The sequence below is a fragment of the Mus pahari genome, chromosome 3 (genome assembly GCF_900095145.1).
Source record: "Mus pahari chromosome 3, PAHARI_EIJ_v1.1, whole genome shotgun sequence".
Taxonomy (NCBI): Eukaryota; Metazoa; Chordata; class Mammalia; order Rodentia; family Muridae; genus Mus; species Mus pahari.
In genome coordinates, this window is record NC_034592.1 from 12,661,013 (window position 1) to 12,672,263 (window position 11,251).

The 11,251-nt window shown below is 53.2% G+C and overlaps 2 protein-coding genes across 2 annotated transcripts; both read right to left on the reverse strand.

Annotated features, from left to right (window-relative positions):
• Positions 1-1,236: 1,236 nt before the first annotated feature.
• Positions 1,237-4,446, reverse strand: Lcn12 (lipocalin 12). Its single transcript, XM_021195023.1, has 6 exons — positions 4,289-4,446; positions 3,786-3,922; positions 3,010-3,086; positions 2,820-2,942; positions 2,587-2,688; positions 1,237-1,325 (listed from the first exon to the last, which is right to left on the reverse strand). The coding sequence occupies exons 1-6, from the start codon at positions 4,400-4,402 to the stop codon at positions 1,297-1,299; spliced, it is 582 nt and encodes a 193-aa protein (XP_021050682.1). The 5' UTR covers positions 4,403-4,446; the 3' UTR covers positions 1,237-1,296.
• Positions 4,447-9,085: 4,639 nt separating this feature from the next.
• Positions 9,086-10,819, reverse strand: C8g (complement C8 gamma chain). Its single transcript, XM_021192947.2, has 7 exons — positions 10,488-10,819; positions 10,234-10,370; positions 9,984-10,054; positions 9,793-9,900; positions 9,446-9,547; positions 9,335-9,373; positions 9,086-9,253 (listed from the first exon to the last, which is right to left on the reverse strand). The coding sequence occupies exons 1-7, from the start codon at positions 10,623-10,625 to the stop codon at positions 9,240-9,242; spliced, it is 609 nt and encodes a 202-aa protein (XP_021048606.1). The 5' UTR covers positions 10,626-10,819; the 3' UTR covers positions 9,086-9,239.
• Positions 10,820-11,251: the final 432 nt, after the last annotated feature.

An 11,251-nucleotide genomic window follows, 5' to 3' on the forward strand; every position in this document is an offset into this window, starting at 1 on the left:
CAGCCACCCATGCATCTGCCATCCACCAGCCACCCATGCATCAGCCACCCATGCATCTGCCATCCACCAGCCACCCATGCATCAGCCATCCACCAGCCACCCATGCATCAGCCATCCACCAGCCACCCATGCATCTGCCATCCACCACCCACCCATGCATCAGCCAGCCACAAGCCACCAGCCACCCATTCATGCATCATGCAACCATCCAATCATCAGTCCAGTCATACAGTGAGTCAGATGCCTGTCACTTTCTCTATGAGAGGTGCCATCTTGGAAACATCTGGGACACAATTAAGGGTGAAAGAAACCAGGCCTCCCTTGTCGAGTTTGATTTGGAGGTCAGATAGCAACAGAATGCTGAACTGTGTTCCAAGGCTCTACTTATGGTACCCCTTGAGACTTGACTTGGAGTTGGTCTTATTGGTGTCATCAGGAAAGTCCTCAGGTCTGTTCCTACCGTGCCCCAGCCATGGTCCAGAAAGTGCTTAATTCCTCTACAACTTGCTCAATAGGAAGTGAGCATGAGGCTATATACCTAAGGGGTGGGGAAGGTCTACCATCAGAGGAATTGTAAACACTTCCACTCCCACAATCCCTGTGCCACCCTCCCAAACAGTAAAGTATTAGTATTTTAGAAGGGTAAAGGTTGAGTGTGGCGGCCTGTCTCTGCTGTTTGAGTTCTTTTTTTTTTTTTTTGGTTTTGGTTTTTCGAGACAGGAATTCTCTGTGTAGCCCTGGCTGTCCTGGAACTCACTCTGTAGAACAGGCTGGCCTTGAACTCAGAAATCTACCTGCCTCTGCCTCTGCCTCTGCCTCTGCCTCCCAAGTGCTGGGATTAAAGGCATGTGCCACCACTGCCCGGCTGTCTCTCTATTTCTAAATGACGTCCCTAGAATGAAGGTCAGGCCTAGAAATGTTTGTCTCCACATCCCACAGAAGGAAGGCGTGCCCTGACCATTTTCCAGCCCGGGACATCTGCCTGCTCTGGGGCTCTGAGTGTTCCTGTCTGCCACATGGGACCCAGTGCTGCAAGGACATGCCCTGGGCCTACCACAGTCCATCATGTCCACCTTGGAGCTCTGCTAGGTACAGGGAAGGAGCGGAGTCTTGTATGGGTTGAAGCCAGTGTGGGGTTACTCAGAAGATGACCATTATGGTCCTGCAGGGTTAGAGGCTCACGCTCTTGCCTCTCACCTACCCCATGATCACAGTGGTCACACTCTGGACTCATATTTTATTTGTGTTGAGGGCAGAGGCAGGGTGAGGCTCTACTGGCAGGAACCAATTCCTTCTTCAGCAGACTTTTGGATCCGGTAACCAGTCTAATGGGGAGGAGACAGTATTGGGATGGTGGATAAGAAGGAGAATCTGGGGAGTGACTTAGGAGGGACAACAGGCAGACAAACTGGAAGTTGGGCAGGGAGATGAGACCAGAAGTGGCTGCAAGGAGGGGATTAGGAGACATGCCCTGGGTTGGAGAGATGGCTCAGTGGTTAAGAGCACGGACTGCTCTTCCAAAGGTCCTGAGTTCAAGTCTTAGCAACCACATGGTGGCTTACAACCATCCATAACAAGATCTGATGCCCTCTTCTGGAGTGTCTGAAAACAGCTACAGTGTACTTACATATAATAAATAAATCTTAAAAAAAAAAAAAAAAAAAAAAGGAGACATGCCCTGTAGAGTGCACTCTGTCACTAGTCTGGGCTCCTCCAGAAACCCCTGCACAGCACTGCCTGACCCCACAGGATCCTAGACTTTGGTACATCATGGCAGTATGATACCATGAGTGTTAAGGTTAGTGCAAACACACATGTGATCACATGGGGATGTATGAGATGTGCACAGGCCAAAAAATACCAGCACCCAGGAGGCTAAAGCAAGAGAATCATGAATCCCAGACCAGCCTGGGCTATGCAGTAGGACACCATCTAGAAATGACAAGGGTGAGAGGTGAAGGTGCATGTGTGAGCAGGTGTGTGCAAGCATATGCCTGCCTGAGTGCTTGTGGTACATGCTTGGGTGTTCAAATGTGGCTGGACAGGTTTGTACCGGAGGTGGCATGGTGGGAAATGTCCCTGGACTGGATGGAGATTGGAGAGCGGTCCTAATGCCAGTAACAAGAGGCATGAGGCTGAAGACAGGGCTCAGCCCCGAAGCCTCTCGGCCTTAGGCTCTCCAAGACTTTCCTACTAGGAATACGCTGTCCGTACTCAGGGACTTCCATGGAAGAACTCCATCCAGTGTCCTGCGAACAGGGAAACAGAGTAGAGAGAGGACAGTCCCAGAACAGGAGAATCTGCGGGGGGGGGGGGGCAGCTTGTGACAGGGACACAGAACTGGAACAAAATGGCCCAGGACTCAGATAGGACCATGAGCCATGAGGACCTCCCTTCTGGCTCAGATTAAACTCTGTGAACAAGCACCTGGTTCAGACTGTCTGGGACTGTAAGGCCCTACACATGTCCCCTGAAGATCTGCAGTGTCTGCCTGGAGAGTGGCTATGGGACTTGTGAAGGCCGAGGGAGGTGCCACCATAGTCCAGGGCCTCCGGACCCCATCACCCACCGCATGCAAACCATTACCAGTCAAATCAGGAAAGAGGAAGTTATTCTTTGTGAGGTTTTGGGTCCTGGTCAGGCAGATGAACTTGTCTATTGCCTTAGGAGGAACTCTCCAGTTTCTGCCTGTGGCCAGAGGACGACAAGGCTCTCAGTACTTGGCGGTAGTAAGGTATTTGCCCCCAAGCTGCCCCAAACCCAGGAAAGCACCCTCCTGAGGAAGGTTCTGCATAGGCCTTAAGGAAGCAGGGGCTCACCCAGAAGGCTGACCCTTGTGATGTTCTGGCTGCTTGTCTGTCTGAGGGACAGCACCAGGGCGAACTTGTTGTAGTCTGTCTCTATGACCTGTACGTTCTCTTTGTCTGCCCCAGGCCCTGACCCTGAGGGACACACATGTCAGGTTCCTAAGACAGCCATGTCCCTCCCTCCCACCCATGTCTCTCTCACCTCTGTTGTCCCTGGTGAATTGCCCAGGCTTGGTTGCTGGGATCAGGGTGTAGGACCAAGTGTTGCAGTGCTTGCCCCTGTGGGGGGGATAGGCAGGAGCAGGGGCAGAGGTGGGGCAGAAGACTAAGGAAGCCAGACAGGCCCATCTTGGTAGACCACCAAGAAAAAAAAATATCCAGCCATTCATTTGGAGGGGTCTGTGTCCCAGAAGCATGGAGATGACTGGAGGCCTCCCCTGCTCCCCTCAGCTACTCTGCCCTTCCTAGAAGTCTGGCCCAATGCCACAAGACTGGCTCCTGCTCAAGCAAGCACAGGTCCTCAAATCTACAGGGACTTGTCATGTTCAAAAGAAAGTGTTTTTGGGTCTCAGCGGCTAGCCCCCTATGGCACCCAAGATAACTAGCTCCAGAAAGGGTCAAGAACAGATTATAAAGCAGAGCTGTCTGCCACTGTTAGGGCTGAGAGAACAAGAACCTGCCCAAGAGATCAAGGCAGGACAGGCAGAACCAAGACGGAGACCGAGAAAGGGGTCCCTAACCACACAAGACTCTAAAACCCATCTGGGGAGTCACACTGGCCCGAGTAAGTCACCAGATGCCTTCCTCTGGTCTTCAGCCCATCAGCTGGATTGGGCTTTATGTCATTAAGCAGGCTGTGCTAAGCATGGCCTCCAGATGTGGTCCCTCAACCCGCAATGTGACTAGGCCATGCCAGGTTCCCAAAACACAGCCCCAAGTCCTTGACTGCTTGCTGGCACAACAGACACCCCCACTCACCGAGACATGGAGTTGGTCACCTGAAACTGACTTTTCTCTTTCAGCTCGAACAATGTAGTGAAGAAATTCAGCAAGGCCCGGTGCTCTTTCCTGTAGGTGTTGTCTGCCAGACCGAGGACAAACCACTCTCCCTGAAACTGCATGGCTGGTGGTGGGCACAGGCAGCCCCTGCCCACCCTTCCCCGAGCAGCCCACAATCAGCTAGGACCCCTCCTCAGGAGGCAACCGCAGGCCAGGTCTCTGTCAGTGACACTGGCAGACCCTCAATCTGCCTTCGATCTGGCACGCAGCGGGTGGCCTTGGCCAGGGGCCAGGGGCCAGGTGGCGGTCCCAAGCCTCTGCTCGTCTCCTTTCACGGAGGAAGCCATTAGTGGGTTCACTCTTAATTCAGGTTCTTCCCTGGCCTCTCTGAGCAGTGCCCACAGGCCTGCACGCTCCCTCCCCCCACAAGCCAGGACCCTGGCCAGCTGCCACCCGCTTCTTCTCCTTTGAAAACCCCGTACCTGGTCACTTTGGAAGCTCGTCATCTGGGGAAAGCCTTGAGACATGGCTGAGATCTGACCCTCCAGGATTGGGGGCAGGGTGAGTATCAGCCACAGAGCCCACCAAGGGCCCATCCCGACAGCCACCAGGCTCCAGAGGGACACAGCCTGCCCGAGGACTGGCTCCAGAGGGACACAGCCTGCCCAAGGACTGGCTCCAGAGGGACACAGCCTGCCCAAGGACTGGCTGTGGTAAAGCCTTTGTTCAGAAACCTGGTTCTTCACAGCCTACGTGGCCAGGGCCCTGAGGGGTACGGCAGACAGGTGGGTGTGGAGACAGGGCAGGGCTGAACCTCTCAGACTCTAAACACTTGCCAGGGTCTCTTGAGTCCTAGCCAAGGAAGAGAAAACCTACTGGGCCCAGCTGGGGCCGTCCCGTGACTCCAAACACCAGTTCTAAGTGCACCTACAGGTGGGTCAGAAACGAGCCCATTCACCCTATCCAGCCTTCGTGCCAAAGAACTACCTGTTCTAGGTGGGCACCGTAACTATCCCTAGTGTCCACGGCCCCCAGGCCGTTCCATGCTCCCCACCGAACTTGTGCTAAAACTGGTGTGGGCTTAAGCACTGTCTGTCCCCTATCAGAACACAGCGCTGGTCAGAGGGAGAGGGAGGGGCCTCGGGAACTCCGGGGTTGGGTGAGAAGTACTGGAGGATTTCAAAAAGGCCTCCATTGCAGATGGGAGGGGTGGGGCTGCGGGAAGAACAATGTAGGAGACTTAAGAGAGGAGGCACAGTGGGGACAGGACCTTGTAAGTCCTATTCTTTAAGAGCAGGACACTATAGGTGTGCAGGCCCCATGGGATGGTCCAATGGGGATGGAGCCCTATGGGTGTGACCTTCAGTGAGTGGGGTCCTATAGTTCAAGGTGCTGTAGGCGTGAGATCCTGGTAGAAGCCCAGCCGCAGAGGCTGTGAGTGGTTAGTGTCGTCCTCTTTCTGGTCACGGGCTGTTGATTCAAGAGAGAAGCTATGCAAACTTAGTGTGGGTGGTTCCTGTCTGAACTTCCTGAAGGCGGCTCAGCACCATCCCAGCCAGTTCCCTGTGCTGTCTTTTCTGCAGAGCAGGGCACTTAGAAAACTTAGAGAGCAGGGAGACAGACCAAGCTGGCCCTTGATGGACCAAGCTTTCCCAGGCCTGCTGAAACTCCACGAAGGGGAACTGGCCTCAGGAGCTAAGCCTTATGGTGACCCAGTGTCCTACACAGTGTCCCGGCTGTCCTCTTTCCTAGGTCTTGGAGGCTGATGTAGTTATTGTACATCAACCTTCAAGCACGGCCTGAACTGGAAGTGGCGCAGCTCCTCCCACCTTTAAAGTAATTGGTGGAGCCTCCAACCAGTGCCCAGGGTGCTACACTGGGTTTACAGCAAAGAAACTGACCATCTTGGGACAGAAAGAGATCTGGGGTCCTGTGTAGTGTCCTGAAGCTGACCAGTCCTTCATACAAGACCAAGATTGTGAGGAGGGGGGCCCCCCCGCACATGATAACAGCACAAAGCTCAGACCAACCCACTCCCCAACAGCCGCCCTGGAGGCCAGCCCTCCCTGGTGCTCCTCTTTCTTCCTCCTGCCTGTCCACTGTTCTCTTTGTCCTCCTCAGCCATCTTCCTCTTTCCTTCCAACAGGGACAGGCAGAACAAAACTCCTCTTCAATGTGCTCTGCCTCCTCTCTCGGTGAAGACTCACTCCCCAGCCCCAGAGTTCTTTCCCAGGACACTGTGCCGAGTGGCAGGAAGCCCCTGAGCTATCCTCATAGCCAGGGTGGTACCTGTTCATGGAGCACCTGGGTGGACAAAAAGGGCAGGTGCCCGACTGCTTGGCCCAGCCTCTTGAGAAGGGGCACAACCCCCTAAGTCCAGGTAGGCAGCCCCTAAAGGTCAAGTCCTCTAACCCTGTGGCCTCTACATATTTTTAAAATTATTTTCTTCTTAGATGTTATAAATGACCTATTAGAATTCAAAGGTGAGGGCTGGTGAGATGGCTCAGCAGATAAGAGCACTGACTGCTCTTCTGAAGGTCCTAAGTTCAAATCCCAGCAACCACATGGTAGCTCACAACCATCTGTAATGAGATCTGATGCCCTCGTCTGGGGTGTCAGAAGACAGCTACAGTGTACTTATGTATAATAATAAATAAATCTTTGGGCTGGAGTGGGGTTGACCTAAAAATTCAATTCCCAGCAACCACATGAAGGCTCACAACCATCTGTACAGCTACAGTGTACTCACATACATACATAAATAAATAAATCTTAAAAAAGAATTCAAAGGTGATAGACAAATTAGAAGAAACATTTGTGTATGAATATGCGGATGCTCTGTATATACGCGTGTGTGTGTGTGTGTGTGTGTGTGTGTGTGTGTGTGTGCAAGCAAGCAGAGCAAGGGGACACTGGTGGCCCTCTGCCTATCCCCCTGAGATGCCATTCTCACTGGATCTGTGCGGAGTGCAACAAACTCTGTAGTCTTGCCTCTGGCCTGCCTCTAACTCAGTGGGTTGTAGGTGGGACCAGACATGCCAATATTTTTAGGTTAATTCTGGAGCTCCAAACTCATGCCCACATGATTGTGCAGCAAGCATTCTTCCTCACTTCCAGAGGTCCTGAGTTCAACTCCCAGCAACCACATGGTGGCTCACAACCATCTGTAATGGGATCCGATGCCCTCTTCTGGTGGATGTGAAGATAGCTACAGTGCACTCAGATACATAAAATAAATAATTAATTCTTTGAAAAAAGAAAGATAAGTAAAAAATATATGCATGGCTAGTGAATTAGCCCAACAGGTTAGGGTGCTTCCTCTAGGCCTGACCTTCTGTGTGTCCCCAGAACCTATTAAACATGGAAGAAGAGACCCAACGCCTGCAAGTTGTCCTCTGTCCTCCAGTGTCCTCCGACATACACACACACACACACACACAAATGTGTGTGTGTGTGTGTGTGTGTGTGTGTGTGATATAGTTATCACTAAAATACCTAATACTTTCAAATTTAACTGAAGCTTTTTTTTTTGAGACAGGGTTTCTCTGTGTAGCCCTGGCTGTCCTGGAACTCACTTTGTAGACCAGGCTGGCCTCGAACTCAGAAATCTGCCTGCCTCTGCCTCCCGAGTGCTGGGATTAAAGGCATGCGCCACCACTACCTGGCAAGACCCTCTTTTTAAAAACAGAGACTAAAATGGGTGTCAATTCTAGAGCTCTATGTCAAAAGCTAATGGCATGGTCCATGCTTGGCCCATTCAGACCCATAAGGCAACAAGGCAGAGGGTCACATGAGCCCAACCGCTACCAGAGTGGGAACATCACTTTCTGTTATGGAACACAAGAAAAAAAGAGAACAGTATTGCTGGAGCTAGGGTCAAGCAGCACAAGATCACGGTGCTCCGTCCGGTGAGCTCTGTTTGTGGACAGGACAGTCTCCTAAAATTCCTCCTTCTAAGGGACATGGTGGTTCACTTACTCTCCAGTCTATTTGCTGCCCAGAGACCCTGCGTGATCAAAGCCTCTTCAGGGACAGCTGTGGCCCCGAGAGCAGCCACCCATCGGTATCTCTGTACCTCTTGTCCCTAAAAACACACCAGCAGACAAGGCTTCTGACCTCACTCCAGGAATCATACAGCAGTTCTGCTAGTACTGCAGCTCACGGGGCGTTGCTAGAGGGGAGGACATGGTGGACTGGGGAGCGGAGGGCTTAGTCTGTCTCTGCCGTCCTGTCATCGATAGGTGGCTGAGCCTGGACTTCACTCTCCCTGCAAGGACAAGGACTTGCCTACTTTGTGTCCTCATGGCTTGGGGCATTTGAGAAATGCTTATTAAATATATGCTGGACGTTTTCAGGCCAGCAGCAACGCAGACAGGAGCCCTGCTACATCTGGGATGATGCCCAGTTCCCTGAACTCCAGCCCTATAGGGCCAAGCAAACCAGCCCAGATCTTGAAAGATCACTGCTTCTGTCTGGAGAAAAGGCCCAGATCCTCCTTTAAGGGCATATGCACAACATGCTTCCTGCCTCCCGTTCCCTGTAGCCAGTAACCTTGACTGCAGTCGGTCAGGTGATCCTGGGGGCCAGCTCTATCAGAAATGAAACCCACATGCCAGGAGTCCCATGCTCAACTCTAGCCGGCTCATGGAGTAGTCTGCCCACTCCTGCTCCTGGGGTACAGCTTTCCACTCTATGTGCTCCTGGGGTACAGCTTTCCACTCTATGTGCTCCTGGGGTACAGCTTTCCACTCTATGTGCTCNGCTCCTGGGGTACAGCTTTCCACTCTATGTGCTCCTGGGGTACAGCTTTCCACTCTATGTGCTCCTGGGGTACAGCTTTCCACTCTATGTGCTCCAACCACTTCCTCAAACACATCCTGGTATCTTCCTGCAAGTACCCCCAGGCCTCTGGCTCTTTAGCCTCCAGGGTCAAGGACTAGGAGGGGTCTAGAGGGCTTCTTGGTGGGCCTATGCCCCTCTCCAGGGAAGATACCCTAGCAGGACCCTGAGTCCCACTCCCCATGGGTACTCAGGCAGAGCAGAGGGCTAGGGTTGGAGAGTAAGGGAAGGTGTGTGCCCTCACTGCAGAGAGGGACAGGCTCAGGGAGGGAGCAAGGGCCCAGTGCTGTTTCTAGCTCCACCTCCCTAGGGCAGAAGCCTCAAACAGCCGAGGGGTGTGTGTGTGTGTGTGTGTGTGTGTGTGTGTGTTCCTAATTCCCTTCGCACCTGGGCCTTGTGGAACTCCTATCCAGGTTGACAAAATAGACAAAAGACCCAGGGCCAAGTCTGATGTTTAATGAAAAGACCTAGGACAACAGAGCTGTATGAAGGGGTGCTTCTGGGGCCAGAAAGGAGAGACCCCAAGAGTGCATTCAGGATGCTCAGAACTCTCGGAGGGTAGTCCACTGTCCACAGCTTCTCCACTAGATGGCCTTATCTCGGCACCTCTGCAGTAGATAAAAACCTTAGCAGGGGCAGGAAAGACCTTGACCACAGCCCTTCACTGCTCTGCCCTGCTGACCACTCACCGTTCAGGATGTGTAATTGGTCCGCAGTCTCGCAGAAACCTAGGGGCCCAGGTAGTAGTAAGAGAGGTCTCAGGGGTCATCCAGGAGGATCACTGGGCTGGGGACACTCACCATACTTGGGAAAGAAAAAGATCTGGTCTTCTGTCAGGTTGGCTCCCCTGACTCGCTGCTCAAACACATCCAGGACAGAGTCACTCACTGGCAGTGAGCGGACTGTGGGACAGGCAGAGTTCCAGTGGTTTCAACATGGCAGGGTACCCAGGACACAGCCAGGGCAGCTGTGTGTCCCTGCCCCATCCAATCCCCACACCACGTAGCTGTTCATCTAGGGTGCCTGCTACCGAGCGTATGGGGATAGAAAAGGACTGAGGAGGGGGGGTGTCCATCTGGGGACACCCTGTCCACAGGTCATGTGTGAAAAGCACAAGGTCATGTGTGATCACAGGACTAGTACGCACCGTATAGTTTCACAGACAGCTTCTTTGCCTGTTGCAGATACAGGATGGCAAAGCTCTCATAGTCGGTCTCAGCAACCACCATCTGCACTGGTCCACGGGCCCGTGGGACTGAGGCAGAGCCACAGCAGCACATCAGTCCCTTCCCCGCTGCCTCCAGCCCTGAACCCTCTCCCTTGATACCCCTGCCTCACCTTGGGACAAGAAGTGGCCAGGGACCCCTGTGTTCCCAAAGAGTTGGCGTACCTGCCAACATATCCCATCTCTGGGGAGGGGAAGAAGGTATTTCATAAGAGGAGTCACCCAGACTCTAGGAACTCCAACCCAGGAGAGGCCATATGGGATAGCGATCTAGGCCACAGAAGAGCTAGAGACGAGGTTTAGAGTCAGAAGGGCAGAGTAAGGTGGGCTCAGGGGCTGGGGTGAAGTCCTGCTGGGACTCACAGCTTTCGGAAGGTGCTGACAGCCATAGCTGCGTCCTGGGGAGCTGTGTGCAATGTGGTGGCCTCAGCTCGGTGTCCCTGCTCCTGAAGAAAGCTGCACGAAGAGCCCACAGCCACAAGGAGCCATGTCCCTGCAAACTGGAAGTTGACTATGAGCGCTCAGGACTGGGGAAATGGGGCACCGTGGACCAATCCCGCCAAGTTGGCAGGTTCTTATTGCTCCTTTGCCTGCCCCCACTCACTCCCAGATTTTACCTTCTGAGCATTGAAATTGGCCTGGGGCTGGATAGTGCTGATGAGGGAGGTAGACCCACTAGGCTTTCGAGTCCTTTGGCCCAGCGAACTGGCTGTCAAGAGCAGGGTGAAGAACAACACAGCCCCTGGGGACAGCATGGTCGACCTGCTACGGACAGTCTGCTACAGACAGTCTGTCCTAGGTCAGAGTCCACTGTCCAGTGCCACGGGAAGCAGTCCAGGAAGTCCACATCTGTCTTCCGATTATTGAACCCCTAACCCAAGCCAGGGTTCATCCTAGAACCTAGCCCTGACAGGGGCTGGGCATTGCGTCCCAAGTGCAAAGTTAAGAGTTGACCTCTAAAGCCAGGCGTGGTGGCGCACGCCTTTAGTCCCAGCACTAGGGACGCAGAAGCAGGCGGATTTCTGAGTTCGTGGCCAGCCTGGTCTACAGAGTGAGTTCCAGGACAGCCAGGGCTACACAGAGAAACCCTGTCTCAAAAAAAAACAACAAACAAACAAACAAAAAAGAGTTGACAACTCTGCACCCCTATTTCCACTTGTCAGTGCTCAACCCTCTGTATGCAATAACTGTCTTTAACCCCACAACCAACAAGAACGTGCTCATAAAGTCACTTGTTCAAAGCCCAGCAGCAGAGAGAGCAGGGGCAGAGTCTCGAACCGGCCCCGCTGAGCCTGGCTCATTCCTCTGTCCTTTAGGGTAGCCAGGAGTGAGCACCTTCAGTGAGTCAGAGCGGGAAAGAGTCTGCGCAGGCGCATAAGAA

What these genes read in the sequence shown, in the direction of transcription:
- C8g (XM_021192947.2), bottom strand. Translation starts at nt 10,625, where the DNA reads ATGCTGTCCCCAGGGGCTGTGTTGTTCTTCACCCTGCTCTTGACAGCC. An exon ending in GCTGTCTGTGAAACTATACG is followed by an intron (nt 9,548 to 9,792) that starts GTGCGTACTAGT and finishes CCTGTCCCACAG; the next exon opens with TCCGCTCACTGCCAGTGAGT. An exon ending in CTTTTTCTTTCCCAAGTATG is followed by an intron (nt 9,374 to 9,445) that starts GTGAGTGTCCCC and finishes CTGGGCCCCTAG; the next exon opens with GTTTCTGCGAGACTGCGGAC.
- Lcn12 (XM_021195023.1), bottom strand. Translation starts at nt 4,402, where the DNA reads ATGGGCCCTTGGTGGGCTCTGTGGCTGATACTCACCCTGCCCCCAATC. An exon ending in CACAAGGGTCAGCCTTCTGG is followed by an intron (nt 2,689 to 2,819) that starts GTGAGCCCCTGC and finishes CTCTGGCCACAG; the next exon opens with GCAGAAACTGGAGAGTTCCT. An exon ending in CCTCTTTCCTGATTTGACTG is followed by an intron (nt 1,326 to 2,586) that starts GTAATGGTTTGC and finishes CCTCCCCATTAG; the next exon opens with ACTGGTTACCGGATCCAAAA.